Source organism: Curcuma longa, chromosome 10 (assembly GCF_044706935.1).
Source record: "Curcuma longa cultivar G26 ecotype Majalengka, Jawa Barat chromosome 10, ITB_CL_G26_1.1, whole genome shotgun sequence".
Lineage (NCBI taxonomy): Eukaryota > Viridiplantae > Streptophyta > Magnoliopsida > Zingiberales > Zingiberaceae > Curcuma > Curcuma longa.
The window spans coordinates 6,406,615-6,430,625 of record NC_133870.1 but is presented as its reverse complement, the minus strand read 5'-3'; the positions used below and the strand labels follow the sequence as shown (position 1 = coordinate 6,430,625).

The window sequence follows — 24,011 nt, the reverse complement described above, 5'->3', positions numbered from 1 at the left end:
GGATAATATCGTATCGTTATAGAGATCTTAGAAAAAAAAATATTAAACTTGTTGTTCTTAGAAAAAAGAAAAATTAGATCAAAGAGGAATATATTAAACCTACTTGTTGTTCTTAATTAAACTTGTTAAAAATAATAATATTATTATTAATAATAATAATACATAGACTTGTTCAGACAACTTCCTTTAATCTGCAGGAAAAAAAAAAGTTAAGTGAACTTACTTTCCTGGCAATTATTTGGATCTGCATTGCAATATTTTCAGCTTTATGCTTTTCGCCCTTGGAGTTTTCCTATGATTGAAGTTGAGCAGAGCTCAATATAAATGGTATCCAGCTGGATCTGCACATATTAATCCAGCTGGTCCATCCAAAGTTTGCTGTCAATCGTCAGAGTAAATCAGAATATGATGAGCGATTCAATATCATCAGTAATTATATCTGGGTGAATTTTGAATCCTCATTATCTAAGAATTCCATCTCCTCGCTTTACTTATTATCACACAGGAACCATTGAGATATAAGTAAATTATTATACTTTTAATTACTATTTAACAGTACATTAACCTAATTCTAAGTATTATTTATCATATCATACCTACATATTTACCATCAAACAGTAAGTAATTAAATTATTATATAATTTATAATAAAATTTAATTTAATCTAATTTATTTGTCATAATTATATAATAATTAATTAATCTAACTTGTTCATTTCTTTGAGAGTCTGATAAGGGTCGACAAATTATATAGAGAGTGTTACCTTATAAAAAATATTATTTAAATCGTATAGTAAAGGAATGAGTGTTCTTGCAAAATCATGGAGGGGAAAAGCATACGGCAATATCTTAGAGGTGATAAATTTGCCTAATTATGACATCGCAAGGACACACAATTAACCTCAATCAATAAGTTTATCTATATATTTCCTATGACGATTATCCATTTCACAGCTTAGGGATGCAAGTTGGCAATCATTTAGAATAAACAAGTGATCAGAATTTGCTTCTTTAGTTCTCAAGCTCATCGCATAAGGTGGTCCGGAACATGTAATCCTCGTCCTCCAGTTCTTCGTGTAATAAGTTGATAGATGGAACACCCGACCTTTCATTTTTGCAATCATCACTTTTCAATATCCTCCTCCCCTGGAAAATGTCAATGCATATGAGAAATTCATTTTGATTACACACAATAAACACTAAGAATAAATGCCTTTTTGGTACAAAAATAATATATGATGAAAACTTCTAAGACGATCGTCAAATAAGGAGCATCTGAAAAAAAAAAAAACCTTCTTCAGGATGTAGAAGAAATAATGGAAACCTTCACCAAAGGTCTTCCACTCTACAGACCAGGTAAAGTCGACTCTTTCAAATAGTGGCCGCCGGAAATGTGGCTGCAAGTTAAACTAACATGTGAGAAATGGTAAAATAGAGAGATGTAGTAGGAAACTAAGTGAATGTATCGTATTCAGCCGACTACCTGTCCGAAAGAAATTGAAATAAAGATGCCTTCTGGGTTTAGAACACTATGAACGCCTTCAAGCATTTTCATCACCTTATTTAGTGTTTCGGGATGGGGATTCCATGGATCACCGCTGTTCACAAACAATACATCCTTTAAAAAGGATGTTTAATGCCACAGAATTAAAAAATATATTAAAGGACTAATGTCAGCTCACAAAAACTAACTAATTAGATTAATGATACAAACTCATGAACATTCCTAGCAGTGATAAAAACAAAAGCTTGAATTATGAACCAAGGAATAAGATTTAAAAGGTTTCCATGATGAAGATAAAATATCCGCGGTATGTCTAAATCATCATAGTGAAAAATAAATAATTTTTGTTGTGATAATTAAAAGCAGATAATCCTTCCACCCAGTCCAATTCTCGAATACTATAGTACAATTTCATATTTAATAAAAAAATCAGTCCTTAAATCAAAAATATATAGTTCACATATATCAAGACTAAATCTAAGTTCTTGGAGACATTAAAAAACCAGGTAAGTACATCAGTAACTTTTGAATTTTTTCTATGGATGCAATTACATGGGTATCTTTTGCACATTCTTTCCATAAGTCACCCATATCTTGTCCAGTATAAACATGCATGAGATCGTAAACACTGATTATTCTATGCAACATTTATGAAAGTATTTGAGTATAAATACTACTACAATATTTCCATAAAGTAAATTAAGAGAAGAATGAGAGGATAGACAGAAAAATGAGCATAAGGAAATTGATATGGGATGAGTAATAACATTTAGTTTGATGTTAAAACTACTTATCGGGAAAGATTAAAGTGTGGAAAAGACCAGATCTAGACTTACACATTTTAACATTCCCCCTCCCTTGTAGCTGGGTGGATTGGAGTAGATTACACTTGCTGAATTCAAAGGTGGAACAACTCGACTTAACCAGAGACATTTTTCAAAATATTGATAAAAAGCATGCAAAGCCAAGATCTTTTGCTGGGATACAAATATGATTGATTGGTGACCACTTGCCCCTTATGTTGTTAGCAAAGAACCTAATCAAGACTTATATGTTAGTAATAGCTACCCTAGAAAAAGATATCCAGTGGATATTAAGTGGTACATTGCTCTCCTTAAAATGAGCTATCCAAGCAAAGGAATGCATGTGTTGGATTTTTTTTTTTTTTTGAAGAGTAAAAAAGAATACTAGGGTTGGCTCTCCTTCAAACTAGCATTAAATTTGACAACTAAGTAGACTAAAATTCACTGCATAATGCTAGGAAATCTAACTAATATTACAGCCACTAAAGAACAAGCATAAACTGATAGAAATAATTCTTCAGTAGATTTCATTGGCAGTAAGCAAGTTGATATAATGAGACATCAATATCACCAATCAAGCAGGATGGAAGAAAAAGGAAAATGCATTTATGATACAGATTGCAAAAGGGAATTATACGTCCAAAGAGCATTCCAGCCTTTACCATGGTGCCTTTCTCGATCACGATATCGAAGGACTCACTGCCAAAAGGTAGGTCTAGCATGTCGGCCTGAACCACCTTGATGCCTGCCGGTGCAAGCCAAAAGGAAAAAAAAAAAGAAACCTTCATGTCAGACCGTCGAAGTTGACATTTCCACAAGCAACGCAAGAGCAGCGGAAATCCTACTCAGACTCATCACCTTCAAGTCCCTTGTCTCGAAAGCGGCTCCGCATCCTTTCAACCGCGACAGGAGAGATGTCGACGCAGGTCATGTCGGCCACGCCATCCTTGCGAAGCTCCTCGCAGAGCCGCGAGTTGCCGCAACCGATCTCCAATACCTAGCAATACCAAAGAATCCAAATTGAATGCTATAACTATGCACGCATGCCGGACGCGTCAGTGAGAAAACGAGCACGGTTAAGTTACCGAGTGGGATGGATTGAGGAAGGGGCGGAGGAGGTGTTGGAAGTGGGAGTAGTCTTTGAACCATTCATAGTGTTCCTCGGCGGCGAACCTCTCGTCCCTATGAAGTCAGAACAGCGATTGAGGGAGGAAGCGAAGCGAAGGAAAAGAGGGGGAGAAGAGTGGCGAACGGTCAGACCAATAGTGGGGATCGAGATAGGAGGCAGCGGTGAGCGGGGCGACGTCCACGGGGCTACTGCGGCGACCATGATCGCCGGAATCGCTCATCGGTTGCGGTGAGCCCTAAGCAGGGAGTCGAGCTTCTGCTCCGTAGATTGAAGCCCACGAGTTGGCTTTGAAGAGGAAACGAGCCCAATTTAAAGCCCAACATGAATTATTGGGCCTACTGGGCCATGTCTAGTTGGTTCAATGGCTCGAACGAAGGTAGTTTAACTGGTGCAATTTCGAAAAGAGCAAATGGAAGAAAAAAAATACAGAAAAAAGGGGAAAAAAATTGAAAACGCCGTTGCCGGGGATCGAACCCGGGTCACCCGCGTGACAGGCGGGAATACTCACCACTATACTACAACGACATCGGTGGTACATTGAAGGACAATATTTTAGTTATTATTTACCATAGCTCTCAATTTTCCAACCTCGTCGCGACCTAGTCGCTAGTTGCAGGTCTTCAAGGCAGCGATTCAACGAGCACCTTCGCCTCCGCCGCCGGCGACAGGATTTAGATGCATGGTTCCTCTGCTTCTTGCTGATTAATTTAGTCGTGAACTATAAAAACATCCTTTTCAGCAGATTAAACAAAGATCTTGTCAGTTCTCTCCTGTAGCAACCATTTTCCCCAAAACAAGTTCCGTCCGTCAGCTCTTCCTCGTCTCTCAGAGTTTCGGTTATTAATCAGGTAAAACTTGACCTTTTATTTTGCATGACAATGCTCCAAGTTGCGGCTTGAGAATTTCGCGTTTCCATGAACATGTTCATGTTTAGATAGATTCTTCACTGTTGCGTGAACATCATTCTACTTCAGCAATAATTTGAAGTTGTTTGTGGTCTCACACAGCAACACTTATCGAATTGAAGGCTTACACAATATAGATTTGATTCAAATCAAATACAAGGTACTCTCCAGCTTTGTAAAAAGCAAATTTTGGAGCCACCCAGAAAGATCGCAATAGAAAAAACTGAATACAGAAGGGAAAGCAAAACATATAGACATGCAACCATATAGGAATTTTCGAGCATTATCATCAGCCTCGATGATGAATTGATGTTAACAGTTGCATGTGCTAAGGGATGGTTGGGCCGAGGAGATTGTTGCACAAACTTCCGGTGCTCTCGTTGGTCTTCTTGTTCTCGATCCTCCGGCTACTCCCTGTGCTGCTGGTCAGCGATCCAAATGAAGTTTTCTGCAGGATGCCGGTCGAAGAGGATTCCAACTGTGGACTAGAGTCCCAGCAGCCAGTCAAGATGTTCAGTGATGATGATGATGAACAGGTCTTGCTTTGATCCTTGGTTGAGTTGTTAGTGTTTTTAAGGGCCTCGCCGAGAGGTCCCCCCATGGAAGCCCCCCAGGAGATTGGAATCCAACTCGCTTGCCTTTGGTTGCCTTCGCTTATCCTGCACGACTGTGAATCCAACCGAGCAAGATCATATTCACGCGACAGTTTAAGGGGTGAGAGTGTATCAGTGTCATGGTTAGTAGAGGATGAGAATTCAGAGGAAGCCATTGATATCGACATGGAAAGTTGAGTTCTTTCAGATTGCATGTCTTCAATCTCAGGCCAGGTAACAGTTGAATGATGGGGTCGGGTTTGGGGCCAGTCGTCAATAAAATGATGAAGAGGATTGGATTGCGGCCGTAGAACATCAAGCTTCAATGAGGAGGGTAAAAGGTTGATGTCCGATAAAGAACTACTTTCTGGATTGAAATGAGAACCAGTGGAAACAAGTTGAAACTCTCCACTTTGTTTTCTTGAGATGGGCATCGATGTCATGGCTTTCGAGCTCATAGAAGCTGATATAGAGAGATTCGCGGCTTCATGTCCATCATCTTTCGCGTCTTCTTTGCTCAGTGGCTTCCTGCACGCAGTCGATCACAAATCAAGTAAAAGGAGGGCACAATTTATAAAAGTACAAACACAATATTATGGATCTACAATGGTGAGAAACCAGAAAACAATCCATCAAAAGGAAAAATATGTAATAGAGATCGGTAATTCAGATTCTCTAGTATCTATCACAAGGAAAAGGAATTTAGTTTGTCACTAGAGAAATCTCAAGATCACATTCAAAAGTGTAATGCACACAACTAAGTCTAGCCACACTTTGATCAAATACTATATACATATAGCTAATTATCCATAGTAGTTGTAGACGACCTATTAAAAATGGAAGAACTGATATCCTACAACTAGAAAGCTCAAAGCATGCAAGTGAAAACTCGTGACATCGCTAGGTTACTTGTGACGGTTTTTATTTTCGTCCTACTAACCCGACTTGTGATAGGTAAACTGTTAGGAAGAACAAGATATGTATCTTCAGCAAGTCACAAGTTGCAAAACAACAGTATGAATGCTCTAAGACAATAGAAACTGAAGCAAAAATCAGATAAGATGATTATGTTTATGTTTATGGCCAGGAACCAAAAAAATGCAACCGATTGAAACAAGAATAAACGATGGTTATCAGAAGTTATACGTGTTGAATGGTGCAGGGGAAGGTTCACTTGTGGCCAAGTTGATAGTAGTCTGTGATTGCGGAACCCCGAGGCCACTGGTTGATTCACCACCAGAAACTGTTGAGGAGGCTGACCGTGAAAGGGGCACAACAGGCATCGCTTTCGCGGCGCGGCTAGATTGGCCTTCCACATGCTTTCTTGAACGATGGCGGCCCCGGTTTATATGACGCTCACAGTACTTTTGATCAGCAACTGCATCCCTCGAGCACCGCCATTTCTTCCCATCAGTTCGACGGCATCTACCGGGCTCCGGATCATTATTTCCAGAATACCCCAGGTAGAATGATCCCCAACCAACTACCAAAACACATGAATAAGTTACATTGATCATCTACTTTACCACTGTTATAGCCTAAGCTACCGAGACATATCAAATGGGAAACTAAAGCTTCATTAGTTGTTTCTTTTGATTAATCGATATAGACATGAAGAACATGAGTTCTTCGATTCACTCAAGTTGAACAGAGAGAACAGCCAATGAATGAGACTCCAAAATAGTGTTTCATTGCAGTTTTAAGGCGAATTTTCGAACAAAGCTAAACAAAGAATGGATCTTTCTAATGATATCTACAGAGTTAAAGCCTTACATGCACTTGAGCCAAAGGATCCAACTGAGAAGTGAGGGAGCCCTGAAATGCCAAGGCTTCTCTTGATAGGGTTGAGAAGATTGTGTGGTATTGGTACCTTTGCAGCAATGTATCTGTAAACCAAGGCCTGGTTCTCTAGCTCCAGCCACTGAGATGGAGTAAATGGCCCTTTCCCCTCTGCCAAAACACCATTGCTACTCACATCATGACACCCAGAATACAACCCTGTAACAGAAGAAGAAGAGGCAAATCAGATAGTGAAGAACAGCAACAGTGGAATATGAGAAGAAGGAAGAAGAGGAGATCTGACTAAGAGGTGATGGTCCAAGTTACCCGGATTCCAAAGATAGGGTTTTGGGGAAGGTGATGGAGGGGAAGGGTAGTAAGAAGGCAGTGCCCCATCACAGCTGAGCACAAAGCTATCTTGCTTGGAAGTTGCTGAAAAGCTCAGCATTTGCTCCCCATCAGGGAAGAGAGAGTCGAAGGGAGGTACCATTGCCTCAGATGCCCTCTGAAAGGCACAACCAAGGAGCCCCTTTGGCTTGCAGCAGGGCTCAGTGGTACCACTGGAGGTAGTCAGAGAACGAGACAGAAGGCTGCCACCTTCTGAAGAACCAGTACCGCCAGCTACTGCTAACCCATCCACCATGCTCAGCGCACCTCCGAACTCCATGAAAGGCTCATGAGATGCAAGGGCGAGGAAGGGAAGGGGAGCATTCCTTCTTATGGAGCAAGAAAGGAAAAGCATGGAGCTCAGAAAACCAGGCTGGTTTTCTTTTCAAGGAGGGGCGGTGGTGGCCACAGTAAATTATTGGATTTCGCATGCAGACAAAAGATTTGGTGGTCTGATAACAATATTTTGGATGCATGCACACCTTCCTCAACCATCAATCTGGTTTAGAAGCTGATGATCAGTGTGAGCAATGACCTCCATTGATGGAAGTGGCCAAGAACATTGTTCCTCTCGCTCAGTGACATTGCCACCAAGCAGTTGACAATAAAATGGCGCAGCAATTTGCCTTTTGCCTGCACAACAAGCTTTCCAAGAAGCTAGACTCAGCTCAGCAGCAGCTGCTCAAAGAAGAAAAAGAAATTCAAGTCCAACTTTTTGTTTCTGGTAGTAATTAATTCTCAAGGTTAAAAATTGCTTAACTGAACACAGATCTCCATGCAGCTTTGTGATGCTCAAGGAATCTGACCATAAATTATTAGTTCTTTTGCAGCCATTGCAGTGCAACTTTGAATAAGAAGCCAAAGGCATAAGGCAGAGCTGGTTTAAAACACCAAGTTGATGATGTCTCTGAGCTTTTCTTGCAGCAGCTCAGTTCCTGGTCAAATTAATCACACAAGCCTTTTTAATAAAATAAATTTTATAATACAAAAAGCTTAGGTTGCCGAAGCACGTGGCCATGTATGTTTATGTAGTTTAATGAAAAGAAGTAGATGCCAAACCTTTGCATCCAATGATCCAATCCATGCATGTGGAAGCCATGGGCTATATATACCTTTTGAACACTTATATAAATAACACTACTTGTTGTAGTTGTAAGGAAGCAACTAATCTTCTACAAAAAGGTGGAATCCGCCACCCCAATGGCCCCATACGGTCGGCCCCACGACCATCTGTGAGGAGGTAAATTGAGAAACTGCAGTTGGTCACGACGGAGGAGGGTATTACTCCGCTTCGTCGAGATTCGAACTCTTGTCCTCTTCTGCAATTCTGCTCTATCGTAACCAACTCAGTTATGCTCCGGGGGTTGTAAAGCAGCAACTCATGAACAATAACACTGTATATATTAATATATTGAATAGGTCAGTAGTAGTAGTGCTTGGCTTGTGGCTCATGATTAAAGAAACTTGCATGCATGCATGAGAAGGTGAGCCAAGAGGAATAAAATGGAAGACAACATAGCTCTCTCTATGTTATATATATTCAATTAGTGTTGTCTCTTTGACTACTGTCCTATATATATCTCTATAGCTTAGCCAAGCTCTACTTCCATCATCCTCACCATTGCCTTTGCCCTTGAAAGGTTTCTCCTTTCGACAACATAGATGATAAAGTTGGCACTTAGAATGCAACAAAAGAGAAGTCGTGTGTGATTGGGAGGAACCCAATTAAATCTCACATACCCCAATGAGTTTTGTTATTATTAGTGTATGTAACAACTGAAATGAATTGTCCCAGAGACTTCCCTCGTTAATCGAACAAGGTCGAGCATGCCTCAATCACATGCTAATATACCTTCTTCATTGTTAAATGATTAAGAAATAGCTGATTATTAAAAGACAGATAAGTTTTTTATTCTCACCTCTCTTCAGATTGATTTCAGTAACGTTCCCTCCCTCACAAGGCTGTTGTTGCTGCTGTCATTCAATTGCTGTCCAAAATTAAAAGACTTTCATTCTTGCTCCTTACACTAACTGGAATTGCTTTACTGGTGTTCTCTTTCTCTGAAACCAGTGTCTCAAGGAATAAGATAAGTATGCAATTAGGCAACATTAGCATTGATATTAAAAAAAAAAAGCCAGAATTCCTTCTGCTCTTGTTGTTTAACTACTGAAATCTTCATCTCTGCAACCTCTGAAAAGAACTCATCAAAATACTGCATGCCATTGTAGCCTTACTTTGTACTCACTATCTCTGTGAACACTCGCATCTGATGAATGTTTATCGCACACGTGATACTACATTATATGTAGATCAAGCACATTCATTGTCTTTTGGGTCATTTCCTAATATCATTTCTGAACAACTCCGTCTCTATTCATGTCAAACAAAGTCTGTTTACTAAAATATGGTGTCAACTCTTTGGTTGTGCTCACTATATCTAAGGTAGAGGCTCTTACTGTGCTAAATTGACTAGATGGACAGTCGTCCTCGCTCCCCTGTCAATCCACCTCATATAAACCTAACTGTGCAAAGAGCAACCTCCTCAGTTCTCTTGGTAGTTAACACAGATTAAGCCAGGACTTCCTCAGTATTCGACGACCTTAAGAAAAGCAAGGTAAGAAAAAGCCACAAGCAGTCCTTGGAACACAGTGGAAGAGCTCAGCTTGTTCCTTAATCCTTTTTTTTTTCCCTTTAGTTATAGGCCCTTGCGGTTGTGTTATGGTAGTCTTCTCCTTGAGCACCTAGCTTTCTTTCCTAGCCTTGCTACATGCACATCGCTGTGAGTGTGACTAATGTTTCTTGGATAGTTGATCACCTAAAACCACAACAGATTTTGTGTTTTCGAACATTAATCACCTAAAATACCACAAGTAAAGGCTACTTAAAACTGTAGATACAATTGAACACTAAAATGTAGAAATGTGAATTGCAAGAGAATCCTATTTTGCACCTTCCAACGCTATATAATCTCACAAAACATTGTTTGACTAATCAAGTTCTAAGAACAAGTGTAAAAGAAAAACAGTACATGACTAAAACTCCAAAAGCATACCATACATGAAATTCCAGTTAACCTGCAATCAGTTGGTATTTACATGTTGACATGAATATTTGTTCAGCAGGTAACAGGTATCTGATACAACAATTTCCATTTTCGATTGCAGAAAGCTAATTTCTATATGTCAAACCACATAATTTGAGGTAAAAGAAACATGTGAATTGCAAATCATCATATATATGCTCAAACCGGAAGAATTGTAATGCTTACCTTTGTTTGCACCCAATAGCAGGTCTCAATGAGGATTTGCTCATGGAAAATGAATCCTAAATCCTAAAATGAATAGATCAGTATAACAATTATTCATTCAATTCCAATGCAACTAAAACAAACCACAATCCAGTTTACAAATATTGGTAGGATCGAGAGTAAATATTATAATTCGTTCCTTTGCTTAACTTTCTAGCCAGTAAATGAAGTCGAGATCTTTGATCAAGATTCACCTCTTCCCTTAGCTGGTATCCGTATGCAATAAGCACATTAACTGCTGTCCATTCGACACCTGATGACCCTTAGTTGCAAAATTTAGAAGATTCAAGGATTTCAATTTCTCTGAAAGTGCAAATGCCATGCATTCTAGAGAAAAACAAGTTCCGAACCTACTAACCGCAGTTTCTTTAGATGATTGGATGAGTGTTGCGATAATTGAGTTCCAAGCGAAAAGTACACTAGTCTGCTTGAGGGTTATGTCACCAGAAATCTCCACAAGAGCAACTTCCAGCACTGAAACAATGAAACCTATGTGCATCCCTCACAGTGATCTCCCTTCCAGTCATTGCAGAAACAAATTTGATCGTGTTATGGCAATCTCCACATATCCTAAGATTCTTCACCACTAGTAGAGGCACACCCTCTCCAGTACTGATCAACCCAAAGGCAACAGCGAGTTTCTCACTGTGGTATCCGAGCCTCGTATCTCCTTCAGAAATGTTGTCCCTTCTAGGCACCAGTGCCATATCTGGGACATACCCAGCCTGTTCCATTTTTTTCAAAATCTCCTCCAAGAACAAGTAAATTTCTCTAATCCTTGGATGTGATACGTCATCGGCAACAAACACATGGATTTGCTTCCCCAGTTCAATCCAACTGCATCCAGGTTTCTTCCTCACCCCTCTACCTCTCATCATCTTTCGTACTTTCGCAAACTCATCCCATCTACCCGTGCTGGCATAAATATTTGAGAGCATCACATAAGCAGCTGCATTAGAAGAATCCAGCCGGAGAAGCTTCTCTGCTGCCATTGCTCCAACCTCCAAGTTTCCATGGGTCCTGCAAGCACTGAGCAAAGTAGCCCATCCTATCAAGCCTGGATCAAACGGCATCGATTCAATTAGCTTCTTGGCATCCTCAAACTTCCCGGTGCGAGCCAGGAGGTCAATCATGCATGAATAATGTTCTTCTCCGGGTTCAATATCATACTTTTGCCTCATAGAATCAAAATATTCCCATCCTTCATCAACCCTCCCAGTGTGAGCACACGCAGACAACACCGAGATGAATGTGATGCTTGTGGGCTCATTATCTGAATCAAGCATCACTTTGAACAGCTCCAATGCTTCCAAACCAAGTCCATGCTGAGCATAAGCCGCGATCATAGTATTGAATGAGACCGTGTTGCGTTGGTGCATCCTCTCGAAAAGCATACTTGCATCCTTGAGATTTCCACACTTCGCGTACATGGAAACCAGTGCATTGCCAACAGAGATTTGGTTGCTTGGCAATTCAGTCTTAATGGCTAGTCCATGCATTTGCTTCCCCTGCGACGGGGATGACAGATTCGAGCATGCACTGATGGCGCACACAAAGCTGCAATCATCCGGCTTGAAACCAGCCCGCTGCATACCGCGGAAGCATTCAAGGCCTTCCTCTGAGAATTCATCATTGAGCGAGTACCCTGAGATCATCGTGTTCCAGACAACCAAATCAGGATTATCAACCTCCTCGAAGACCTTCCTGGCATCGACTATCCAGCCGACCTTCGAGTACAGGTCGATCAAGCCGCTGCCCACGTGAGAGTTTCTTGCAAAACCAGTCTTGGTCATCTGCGCATGGAACTGTGCACCGCCGGCGGAATCCTTCACGGCCGTGAATGCTGTGAGCACGCTGGCGAGCGTGAACATGTCGACCTCGAAGCCTTTCCTCACCATTGCCTGAAACAAGTTGAGGGCTTTTAGTCCCCGCCGGTGCTGCCCGAACGCAACGATCATGCAATTCCAAGAAACCGCATCCCTTTCGCAGACAATTTCGTCGAAAACCCGCTCGGCTTCGACCAAGAAACCGCCTTTACTGTAGCTGCTGATGAGGGCGTTGTTGACGGAGACATAGGAGTCGAGACCCGAGGCGATGGCGAGGGAGTGGAACTGCTCGACGGCGTCGACGACGGATGAGATGACAGAGGAGAGGGTGAAGCCGTCGGCGTCGGAGCCGAGGTAGCGCATGCGAGAAAAGAGGCGGATGGCATCGCCGGCGTAGGAGCCGTTGGCGGCGGCGAAGGCGGAGAGGAGAGTGTTGTAGGAGACGAGGTCGGGGGAGGGGATGCGGAGGAAGAGGCGGCGGACAGCGTCGGGGTGGCAGAGGCGGGCGTAGGCGGCGAGCAGGGCGTTGTGGGAGAAGACGTTCGGTTGGGGGATTTCGTCGAACGACTGGTGGGCGAGGGGGAGTTGGCCGCAGTGGGAATAGAGGAGGATGAAGTGGTTGGCGAGGTAGGTGGAGGGAGGCACATGGGACTTGAGGAAGAGGCCGTGGAGAGCGCGGCCGGCGGCGAGGTCGCCGCGGGCGATGCAGAGCTTCAGGAGGTCGCGGAAGCGGAGTTCGGCGGCGGCACGGAGTTGGGAGAAGTGAACCGGGAGGCGGTTCATTCCAAGCGCACGCTTCTGGTCGACCGATTTGGTTCCTTTAATTTTTGACTAACAATTTCACCTCCCCTTTTAAAAAACCAATTTTTTTTTTAAAAAAAAGATTCATCGTGGGAAACTTAAGAACGGTTATATATTTAGAAGGAACATACCAAAGCAGAACAGAGAGATCGGTAACTGTATGAATGCAAAATTCATACAAATTGACGACAAACCATTGGAAGAGAATTTGATATCAGTCCTCTTGATACTCGCCTTCCTCTTCTTCCTCGTCTTCGTATTCAACATCATCTGCAGTTGCATCCTGGTATTGCTGGTACTCCGAGACCAGATCATTCATGTTGCTTTCCGCCTCAGTGAACTCCATTTCGTCCATCCCTTCGCCAGTGTACCAATGCAAGAAAGCCTTCCTTCGGAACATGGCCGTAAACTGCTCGCTGACTCGCCGGAACATCTCTTGGATGGAAGTCGAGTTGCCAATGAACGTAGACGCCATCTTCAATCCAGTCGGAGGGATATCGCAGACTGTGGATTTCACGTTGTTCGGAATCCATTCGACGAAGTAAGAGGAGTTCTTGTTCTGCACGTTCAGCATCTGCTCATCCACCTCCTTGGTGCTCATTTTGCCACGGAACATGGCTGATGCAGTGAGGTAGCGGCCGTGACGGGGATCGGCAGCACACATCATGTTCTTGGCGTCCCACATTTGTTGGGTGAGCTCGGGGACAGTGAGAGCACGGTATTGTTGCGACCCGCGGGAGGTGAGAGGAGCGAAGCCGACCATGAAGAAGTGAAGGCGAGGAAAAGGAATGAGATTGACGGCGAGCTTTCGGAGGTCAGAGTTGAGCTGTCCGGGGAATCGGAGACAGCAAGTGACACCACTCATGGTAGCCGAAATCAGATGGTTCAGATCGCCGACTGTAATTTGCATAAATGCTGATTACCTATTGACAGGCCCAAAGAAAAACAGTATGAGGGTGGACAGGGGAAGGGATACTTACAACTGGGAGTGGTGAGCTTAAGAGTTCTGAAGCAAATGTCATACAGAGCTTCATTGTCTAACACCATGCACTCATCGGCATTCTCCACGAGCTGGTGGACCGAAAGAGTCGCGTTATAGGGCTCAACCACTGTGTCAGATACCTTAGGTGAAGGGAAGACGGAGAACGTTAGCATCATACGATCTGGATACTCTTCTCTTATTTTGGAGATGAGGAGCGTCCCCATGCCAGAACCAGTCCCACCTCCTAGTGAATGACAAACCTGGAAACCTGCTCCATGTTCAATCAATCAATCATCGAAGTTGGAAATTAGAAGCTACGATTAAAAAAAAAAAACTCAAATCTGCTAGTAGCAACGACTACATTGGCAAAAACGAATCGTAAGAAATGAAAACAAAAGACAAAAGCTAAGATTCACCACCGCTGAATAATGAATAATATAAATCGTTTAATTTCTTAGATTTATCAAAACAAATCGTTCAGGGTATGCAACAGGAGGAAAGGAAATCTCACCCTGCAAGCAATCGCAGTTCTCAGCTTCCTTCCTGACGACATCGAGCACCGAATCAATGAGTTCGGCGCCCTCAGTGTAATGCCCCTTGGCCCAGTTGTTTCCGGCCCCGGACTGGCCGAAGACGAAGTTGTCGGGGCGGAAGATCTGCCCGTAGGGGCCGGATCGGACGCTGTCCATGGTGCCGGGCTCGAGGTCCATGAGCACCGCCCGGGGGACGAAGCGGCCGCAGCTAGCCTGGTTGTAGTACACGTTCACCCTCTCGAGCTGGAGCTCATTGTCGCCGGCGTAGCGACCAGTGGGGTCGATGCCGTGCTCCGCGCACACCACCTCCCAGAACTTGGCCCCGATCTGATTGCCGCACTGGCCGCCCTGGATGTGGAGGATCTCGCGCATCTTGATCTCGCTAGGGTTTCCGGCGGAGAGGGCGAGGAAGGAGAAACGTGACAGGGAACGGGACGAGAAGGGGATTTTATAACCGGGAACGCGGTGGAGTCTAGACGGACGTTTGGAGCGGAGCGAGAGGTGAACGTTGACACCTTCTTATTAACGGCGTACGGGTAACGGCGATCGTTTGGTTTAGGCGGGAATTTTGAAATTTGAAATGGCGTTGAGGTAGTGATTAAACATGATGTTTAACGGTCATTTTTACCGTTTTAAACTTTTTATTTCCGGGCGTTTGTAATGGTAATGGCAGGTGCCGATCCCGTGTACAATCTTCTATTTGTGAATTTGTACCAAAAAATGAAAACATCAAAAAGAAATAATTCAACACAAAATAGATCAAAATAGTTGTTGATATGGATGGTCCTCAATGGCCATAATGAACACAACCTGGTTTCTTGCCTTCCTCTTCACGAAGAGTGCAACTGGATCATAAATGGAGGGGGCTACTCGATGGCCATGATAGATCTTTCAGGCTGTGTTTTCTTTGAGAGAAATAAAACATCAATAGCCAATGTTTTCAATCATGTGAGGAAGGGCAAAAAGAAAGAGAGCCAAGAGCTCTGGTGATTAGCAGCATGTTCCTTATTGTCTGTCATCAATGCTGAAAAAAAAAGGAACTGCAAAATTTTCTTTCTGCGCCATTCAATGATGTCCTCTGATCCTTCTCATCGCTGAGATGTTTCTTTCCTGCAGTAATCCAAGAACCAATCAAAATAACTTCATCAAATAATAAAATTCATTGCGATAAAAATTTGCATTTTTACCTCGTTTTGCTTGTAGGCATTATGCAGATCCTGCATCGTCGAGGAAGGAAGGGATCTGCTCAATTCTGCAAGTAGTCGAGTGAACTGGAGTTCCTTAGGAAGGATTCTTACAGGTATGAAACACACAGCACATGAAACATAAAAGACATTCTCGACTTTGAGAACGAGATATAATCTTTTTCTTACAGGTATTAAACACACAACGCCTGAAATGCATGAAAACATACGCATTTTAATTGCATCTTTAGATTGTTTATTATTCACCACTTGTTACTATTCCGAATCAGTCTTCTATCACACCAGACAACTGATCACTTTTGCCATACGGAATTTTCAACGTGACTTCTTGTGATCTTATATTTTCTTGATTTACAACCAACCAATATTAATTATTACATCATAAAAATACCAGTTAGCTATAAATACTGGAGCTGCTCCAGAGTTCATGTCCCCCTCTTATCGTAGAACCTGGTGTGGAAGTAGTCCCTGAAACATCCACCAGAGCAGCAGCAGCTTATATACATTCATCCCAGTCTTTCAAGTATCAAGTTTGGAAGATAGGGAGTTGATGGAAGAAGGGAATGAAGGGAAAGAAGATGTGACGGTGCAATCATTGGATCTCATATTTTTGCATGCTTATGTGGTACAGCTTGTTGGAGAGATGGCCAAGCTATTTCATCATCAATGTACCCACGAATAAGGAAATCTGAGCAGTTCTTACGGCATCCGTGATTATAAGGATTGCGGAAATGGCCATCCGCTCCCCGAAGATAAGAATAGCGAGCAGAATTTGCTAACTCATTGGTTGTGATATTTCGAGCTACCTGCAGAGAGATTGGATCAGAGCTAGTCATGTGAAGATCAATAGATTTGCAATTGCAGAGACACACATGGCCGTCCGTTTAGCAAAACTTTATATAATAAAGATTTAGACCCAATTTTTCAGATAAATTCTCCCCAATGATTACTTTCCATAACATATTCAAGTTCTCCATTATACTTTAATTTTCTAAATTTGGTTCCTTTATTTATAAATGCAATTTCTCCCCATCACATATGGATCCAAACTTGTGCCGGAAACAAATGCAAACAGTTGTCACCTGGTATGCCTGTGTCACCATCAAAGTCAGAGTTCCAGATAGCAAAAGAGCATCCATCACCATGAATGAAACGGCACCAGGATGTTCAAGCATCAAAAGATGCATCCATGTCTCAGATGAGGGAATCGGCGGCGACCATGTCCGCAACCCTATTATAGTACATTCAGGTTAAAACTTTGTTTAGTCATGCCAACTTAAAGGATATGCTTATAAAACACTTACTGTGAATAGCAACAAGAGCACCGATGGACGATGTCAATACTCCCATAAAAACAAAAACAAAAAAGTCCCATCTGTTATTCTGAAAAAACAAATAAAAAGGCCAGTGATGAAGCCAAGCAAAAAAGGTCTTTCATCTCAAATCCACAGATTAAGAACTCTGCCAAAATCTATTGATATATTTTTGTGTATAGTTTGGTTTATTCTACTACTAACCTTACCAACACAATTGGATATCCAAGGACAGTGATGATCGAATTGCTCCACACAGTGCTTACATTGAGGACAGTGCTTCGACCGAACAGGTCGGATTATCTGATAAGAGATGAGAGTTCTCTTGAAGTCAAAAATAGGTCCAACAAAAGAAGGAATAGAGATCAAAACACCCAATAGATGCTGCATTTGGGCAAAGTAATGCACAGAATTAGAGTAACTACCTTACATGTAGGGCAGAGTTGAGACCAACTTCCTGTCCAAGTAGAGTTGTTGAAGTCAATGTCCAAGAGAGGATCCTACCAAATTATTCAATTGTTAAAAAAAAAGTTGCAAGATAAGCAAAAAAAAAGGTGCAAATGCATAGTGGGTGGGCTCAACTAGGTCAACAATATACCTCAAATGTGAATTCTGTAATAAAAAATCAACAATACCACAACATCCTCTACTAATACTAACAATTCATGTCCATTTAAAGTTTCATTGATATTCTTTTAATTGCAACCTTCTGGCCAAGGAATCAGTAAAACAACAAGCAGCACTGACTATGGCAGAGAAAAAAATTTATGAATGACAATATAGTGAAGTAACTATCTATAAGAAAGCCTGTACACATAACTTTGGTAGCTGATACTTTTGCACCATCAAATGTTAAGGATTATTGGTTATGCATTTAGTTCATTTTTTTTTCAAATTTAAGATTGACAAATAAAAAAGAGACATTTCTCACAGGCTTTAATTATTCTTTTATTAACTGATGTTTTGCTCCAGAACCTTTACAAAAATTTCAACAAAACAACTAGCCATTTGAATTTGTATCAAAGGCATGGGATATTGTCGCTTACACTTTCATGAGTTTCAGATTTTCCTGAGTTAGGTTTGATATAACCTGGATCCTTGCTGCATGAAATCAACTAAATCAATTCATTGAAGATGCAAATAAGACAATAAAGTGTTGCATCATTTCATCAAAATACTATTTGGAAAGTAAATAAACGAGGAAGGATTTTCGCACTGTCAAAATATGATAACAAAATAGCATTTTGAGGCTCCACTGGATATGGCATGGGTTCTGAAGCAACTGATTAACACTGATATAATAGCAGTAAAATCAATCCACAGGAAGGCTTGTTATTTTAAAGAATGGGCAAACAATATGTTTTCAGTATGATAGCTGCTGGTCAGATGTGATAGCTGCTGGACAGACACATGTGAATAAACCAGAACAATAAATGTTTTAGTTGTATGCAAGTGCATAAGAGAAGCCAAAAACTGAAATAAAATATATCTATTATCCATTTGCTAATACATGAAAAAACTGAATTTAAACATATCATGTGTTCGATCAGAAGAACAAATTGCAGATGCACTGCAAATTGAGGGAAAAAACATGCATTCACCAGCTTGAATATTGGGATATCTTTACTCTCACTAATTGATAGAATGATGATATTTTTAGATTGTTATATAACCATATATTTATTTCCTTTTTTATTGCCTCCTTTTCTTTCCAGTTAGTTAAGAGAGGATACTTTTCCTTTTTTGCATTCATGAATATATGTGGCTGTAAATTCATACGTCGTACTAGAAATAAGAACATTCAAATTTGTTCAGCAGGTATGAAGAGAAGAGAGGCACTGTGCTAAAGGAATAGTCACCTGCTGCATCTATAAAACATTATTAGAGAAATAAGTGCCGAAGATACACCAATCCATCCCCAAAGCGAAACAACTGTAGTAGCCTCAGGAAAACCAGGTCCTAGAAACAAAGAATCCAGTTGGAATTTTTTCCTTCCGCAAATATGAGTCCACTGACTGCCAATAACTAGTTCTAGACAAAAATCATACCAACCTAACATAATGGAATTTATGAAAAGAATGACTAAAATGATTATCAAAAACAGAAGGATAGGAGCATATCCAACTGTTCCAGTTGTTCCAGCAAACATCCTGCCTTTACAAAAATTGCCTCTTCTTTTTCCTGCATTACTCTATAAAAACAGAGCACCATGCATAAGCGGTATTAATGGCATTCACAAAATAAAAATGTATAATGAAGAGAAACAATACATTTAGCAAAGTACATAATGAAAAATAAGAACAAATACTTATAAATATCTCTCATACACAATATTTTCAAATGTCATATTAGATAACTAACTTGTTGCCATCTATGTTCAGCCACACGTAATTAATGTTGGTTGTAATATTGGATCTTAATGCTGACATATCTCTTCCAAATTTCAGTAAATATTAGATGTGTTATGTATACAAATGAGGAATCAAAATAGTTTTAGAAAGTACGTACAGGACACAAAACAGCCTTATTTACCTGTAAAGTTACTTTACTTCTCATTTAAATTCAGATTAATCCAAATTATCATATTGAAGCTAACTCAATATTCTGAACTAAGACCAAATTATTATGGAGAACTTTGAATCGTTAAATATTTCTAGTTTCAACCAAGGTGCATTCAAAATGCAAATGCCACTGTGATCAAAGCAGATTTTATTGTATGGGTGGAAGTTTTGGTGTATGCCAGCAACAGAGCCCCAATCATCTGAAGACTCTATTCATTAATCAACTCTGAATAGAGTGTTGGCTCATAATATATTAATCTTTCAATTGGAAAAAATATATTAAAACGTTGGACCCTGAAGAACCACATACAAGAATGTATGCAACATGCCGATGACCCCTGTTGGCAGCAAGGTTGGCAGGAGTGAAGCCATTTCTATCCTTCACCACTAATTCTCTCTTATCGCCTGAATGCACAAGCACAGTACATCCCTCCAGATTGCCACTCAATGCAGCCCAATGCAAAGGTGTGCAACCTGCAGTAGCAATCATATGAATGGTCATTCTAATTACAAATTTAGATGATATTGTAATTCCGACATATATTAATTAGAAAATTACAAATTAAGAATGACAACATGATGTGCACTAAAATCAACCAAGAGTAACAGTATTCCAATCTGTTAATTCTCAAAGGCCACATGAAAAGAAAAGAAAAGGTTGCATATGTATTATGTAAGGCAAGTGGAAGCCAAACAATTCGTCAAACATACTAGAAGTCCAGAAAGACAGAACATTTGCATAAACAAGCAATTAACCCAATAAAATCATGAAAACGCGAACAAAAACACTTCCTGATGTTGCAACTGAAGCATTAGAAGAGCAAATACCAAAATATTAGAAGGTTTTACTTCTCTGGCAGATATGCGCACAAGGAAACTAACAAGGTTATTGTAAGAAAAATAACAAATTGTTCACAGCGCTATGAACTCCAGTCCTTTTGGTAGTCAAGACAAACATGGAAGAAGGAATTATTTCTTTCTCTATCAAAAAATTGAAAGTCTAAGAACTATTAAAAATAATTAAAACCTTGTAACAAAAAAAAGTCATGCCAATTCCAGATATAGCTTCACGACATATCTAAAATAGGACCACTTAATGCCACTCCATCTTAGATCTTCTTTAAATTTCAAGTACTAGAGTTACTTTTGTCACACTATTGGAAAGGCCACCTCATCTTGTGGCCGATTCAACTTACACAACTTCAAAATTTATTAATGTAAAACCATTTGTACTAGGCCCAAGGGGAAAAAATTGAGAGTTGCATGATTTGGCATCATAAATATCACAAGAAACAGTAAATAATGACTGCATTATTTACTAATACAAATAATAAAATAAAAAATGATTGGAAATATTTTACAACAAAATAAAAGAAATATGCTAAAATTAATAATATAACAACTTAAAAAGACAATAAGCAATGCAAAATCTACTTTGGCGGAGTGGTTGAACAGCAAGTAGTTTACTAAGCACCAAATTAGCAATAAATATCTATCTTTAATTTCTTCAAAATATAGGCATATATTAATCAAAAGAAGGATTATCAAATATTAACCATTGCATCTCTTCTACTCTTAGGAATTTGAATATAGAAAACAATGGTGTTAAAAAAGAACTAAAGAAGCCACGAGAAGTACCATTTCCATCTTGCCTCCCTTGGTATGCATTTCTGAAAAGTAGTAACCTGATAACATCTGTGTATCCCTTATAAGCAGCCCTGAGAAGTATAATAACTAACAGCTATAATAAGAAATCATTATGCATCAATATTGATTTGCTACAAATTAACAGTCCTTCAATGAAAGAAAATAAATAAGCGAGTGAAATAAAGCTCTGATATCATCAGTAGTTTGCAAGAGTTTCATTGCTGAACTTAAGATAATACACAGATGCAATAAATCCTCCTTTCTTGTGTGACCCTGGCCCACCAACAAATTTAAGGTCCTAGTTAATGCTGCCTTGTTTCCTAAATACATCTTCTTTTTTGCTATATTTAAATATCCTTGGTGATGGCTTAGAAGCCTTGTTAGAACACAGGAAACTAGGGTGGCAAGTACTTCAAGGATTACAATAGCACCATATAGTGCAAGTAACCTTGTATAACTGAACATACAACCAGATAACCTGGTAATCAAATTATAAACCATTAGAAATATGTTGATTAACCATGTATGTAGTAAATGAAGGGACTTAAGTCACAAAAGAAGCATAGCCTTGATAGTATAACAGGAAATTAGGAAACTAGTTAGATTTTAATTCCCATAAATTCCAACTAGCTAATGACAAAATGAGGAAGAGCAGTAGGTTGTCGATAATGGCAAGATATGAAGAAATGCTAAAGAAATCGAAGTTTTCATATGAGCAACAATAATAATATAATATAATTTTAAAAATCACAAGACAAGTGAAAATAAAATGAAAAAAAAGTACGAAAACAACATAACAATCAGATAGGGAACTGGATTAGCTTAAGCAACATGCACGGAACTGCCAAAGATGGATTTCACACATGAGTTTGATGTCCGTAATAGACAATAAAACAGATTGAACAAAACCTGAAAACAAGGTATGAGTTTGATTTATCGCCCCGTTTAAATGCAAACCTTGTATAAACAGCCTAATCGGACCAACAAGCCTAAATTCACAACTATAGCATACTGATCTACATATGAGATTTTCCTTCAGTTCAAACAATCAATTTTACAATTAAAACAAGTATATAATTAGGTCAAGACACCACATACCAATGAAGTGGGCTTCTCCCATCATTATCTGTAGCATCATGGTCTGCACCATACTTGGCAATAATGCGATTCAAGAATGATGTTTGTCCATACTGTGCTGCAACATGAACTGCCTGATTGGAAAAGTAGCCAAAACAGTGTGTGATCAGCATAATGCCAAAGTACAAGGGAATAGCTAGTTATACTGTGACTTAGTCTCAAGAGAATAAATGTCAAGGAAACTATATCAGTTACTCAACAGCTGATCCAATTCAGTTAAAAAAAAAGTTAGTCCCAAAAAGCCTGTTAATAGTACAAAAAGACAGTGAAAGAACTGCACACGTTGCAGCAACAATTGGAGATACCTACGTAGAATGCAGAAACCAATCTCAGTAGTCGAATGGCTTGCAACCATCAAATGCGCTTAAAGGAAGTGCAAAGATAGCATGCACCAAGTGATCAACACAAACAAGTGTAAACATAGATGTATTTGTATAAACACTAGATATAGTCATGCGTTTCAAAAGATATATCATATCTATAAGCATGGACATCGCATTTTTCATGGTTGTGTCCTTGACCATGGAATAAGGACGTATCCCTGTAATCCTTGTGAACATAATTTGTCCTAACCATACGTGAGCAAAAAGAAAAAAAAATCGAAAATCAGGAAAAGAATCACAAACAGTGGTTTTTAGATCCAAACCATCTAGTCCTCGGACATTATTGGGCAATATAGAAGTCCCACTATCATTCCATGCTATAGCACTCACTTAGCAAGAGGAACAAGAACAAAATATATCTCATCTGCGTCTACAGGAGATCTTACCCGGTAGCCACTAATGTCAACCGCCTCAACCCGGGCTCCATTCTGCAACAATACATCGGCCACGGGAATAGACCCATTTACTGCGGCCCAATGCAGAGCAGTTTGCTTCCTGTGGTCGCTGGCGTTTACGTCTCCCCCATGCTTCAAATCAAAGAAGCCAAGCCGGATTTCTCAGTCCATACCGAAACGAGGGGGGAACCAACAAAACATGTTCACGAGAACAATTACCTCGATTACATACAAAGCTACGTTAGGAAAATTGTTCAGGGCAGCCCACTGGATGGCGTAGTACCCATTCCCATCGGGGGTAGACACGGACTGCCCGTCTCTCTCCACGAAGCCCCGGAGCTTCTCGAGGTCGCCGTAGGCGCACGCGGTGCAGACGTCAACGACGAGCTCGGTGTTCGGAGAGGACGAACTAGCGTGAGGATTACGGCCGCTGTGCTCGGATTTGGAGTCGACGATCAAATCGATCTCCGCCATGTAACGACGGCGAACGAAGGATCAAACAACGTTGAGGGATCTCCCAAGAAGAAGAGCGAATCGGAGGGTGAATGCGACACAGTGACGGAGCAGTTGGGAATTAGGGTCATAAGTAAAGAAGTCCCCCCATTTCGCGATCGGTTTCCTTGGGCCGGCCCAAGGAAGCGATTTTATGCGGGCTGTTAGGAAACCGCTTCATCGAGGGATCGAAATCAGCTCCCCGTCCGTTGGTTTCCTCTGTACCTCGCGGCGGTCGCCGCCGCCTCCTCCTCCTCCTCCTCCTCCTCCTCTGGCAGCAACAACCATAGTTTGGGTAGCACCGGCGCCTCCCGACCTATTGACGATGA

General features: G+C 40.7%; 5 protein-coding genes and 1 non-coding gene across 10 annotated transcripts; all 6 read right to left on the bottom strand.

The window, feature by feature from the left end:
• Positions 1 to 823: 823 nt before the first annotated feature.
• LOC141836251 (uncharacterized) lies at positions 824 to 3,692 on the bottom strand. 4 transcript variants are annotated; one of them, XM_074723688.1, is made up of 7 exons: positions 3,567 to 3,692; positions 3,392 to 3,488; positions 3,165 to 3,303; positions 2,969 to 3,051; positions 1,483 to 1,617; positions 1,292 to 1,396; positions 824 to 1,145 (listed from the first exon to the last, which is right to left on the bottom strand). In XM_074723688.1, exons 1-7 carry the CDS (start codon positions 3,653 to 3,655, stop codon positions 1,011 to 1,013), a joined length of 783 nt encoding a protein of 260 aa, XP_074579789.1. In that variant the 5' UTR covers positions 3,656 to 3,692; the 3' UTR covers positions 824 to 1,010. The 4 variants fall into 4 exon arrangements, with proteins under 4 accessions (XP_074579789.1, XP_074579791.1, XP_074579790.1 ...); XM_074723690.1 differs by having other exon boundaries at positions 1,324 to 1,396; XM_074723689.1 differs by having other exon boundaries at positions 3,596 to 3,692.
• Positions 3,693 to 3,888: 196 nt separating this feature from the next.
• Positions 3,889 to 3,960, bottom strand: TRNAD-GUC (transfer RNA aspartic acid (anticodon GUC)). Its single transcript has one exon. It is a non-coding gene; the product is annotated as a tRNA-Asp (tRNA).
• Positions 3,961 to 4,456: 496 nt separating this feature from the next.
• LOC141836267 (growth-regulating factor 7-like) lies at positions 4,457 to 9,293 on the bottom strand. The gene is made up of 6 exons (XM_074723710.1): positions 9,019 to 9,293; positions 7,860 to 8,034; positions 7,040 to 7,777; positions 6,707 to 6,931; positions 6,080 to 6,416; positions 4,457 to 5,461 (listed from the first exon to the last, which is right to left on the bottom strand). The coding sequence occupies exons 3-6, from the start codon at positions 7,452 to 7,454 to the stop codon at positions 4,669 to 4,671; spliced, it is 1,770 nt and encodes a 589-aa protein (XP_074579811.1). The 5' UTR covers positions 7,455 to 7,777; positions 7,860 to 8,034; positions 9,019 to 9,293; the 3' UTR covers positions 4,457 to 4,668.
• Positions 9,294 to 10,368: 1,075 nt separating this feature from the next.
• Positions 10,369 to 13,016, bottom strand: LOC141836669 (pentatricopeptide repeat-containing protein At3g49710). Its single transcript, XM_074724177.1, has 3 exons — positions 10,766 to 13,016; positions 10,602 to 10,669; positions 10,369 to 10,431 (listed from the first exon to the last, which is right to left on the bottom strand). The coding sequence occupies exon 1, from the start codon at positions 13,014 to 13,016 to the stop codon at positions 10,848 to 10,850; it is 2,169 nt and encodes a 722-aa protein (XP_074580278.1). The 3' UTR covers positions 10,369 to 10,431; positions 10,602 to 10,669; positions 10,766 to 10,847.
• A 115-nt stretch (positions 13,017 to 13,131) lies between these two features.
• Positions 13,132 to 14,938, bottom strand: LOC141835768 (tubulin beta-9 chain). The gene is made up of 3 exons (XM_074723141.1): positions 14,528 to 14,938; positions 14,015 to 14,284; positions 13,132 to 13,931 (listed from the first exon to the last, which is right to left on the bottom strand). The coding sequence occupies exons 1-3, from the start codon at positions 14,919 to 14,921 to the stop codon at positions 13,249 to 13,251; spliced, it is 1,347 nt and encodes a 448-aa protein (XP_074579242.1). The 5' UTR covers positions 14,922 to 14,938; the 3' UTR covers positions 13,132 to 13,248.
• A 1,007-nt stretch (positions 14,939 to 15,945) lies between these two features.
• On the bottom strand, positions 15,946 to 23,731 carry LOC141836436 (putative protein S-acyltransferase 23). 2 transcript variants are annotated; one of them, XM_074723925.1, is made up of 13 exons: positions 23,410 to 23,731; positions 23,182 to 23,322; positions 22,374 to 22,486; positions 21,267 to 21,346; positions 19,939 to 20,102; positions 19,120 to 19,258; positions 18,927 to 19,026; positions 18,114 to 18,168; positions 17,493 to 17,567; positions 17,272 to 17,370; positions 17,059 to 17,137; positions 16,837 to 16,985; positions 15,946 to 16,560 (listed from the first exon to the last, which is right to left on the bottom strand). In XM_074723925.1, the coding sequence occupies exons 1-13, from the start codon at positions 23,662 to 23,664 to the stop codon at positions 16,357 to 16,359; spliced, it is 1,653 nt and encodes a 550-aa protein (XP_074580026.1). In that variant the 5' UTR covers positions 23,665 to 23,731; the 3' UTR covers positions 15,946 to 16,356. The 2 variants fall into 2 exon arrangements, with proteins under 2 accessions (XP_074580026.1, XP_074580027.1); XM_074723926.1 differs by lacking the exons at positions 15,946 to 16,560; positions 16,837 to 16,985 and having other exon boundaries at positions 17,077 to 17,137; positions 17,277 to 17,370.
• Positions 23,732 to 24,011: the final 280 nt, after the last annotated feature.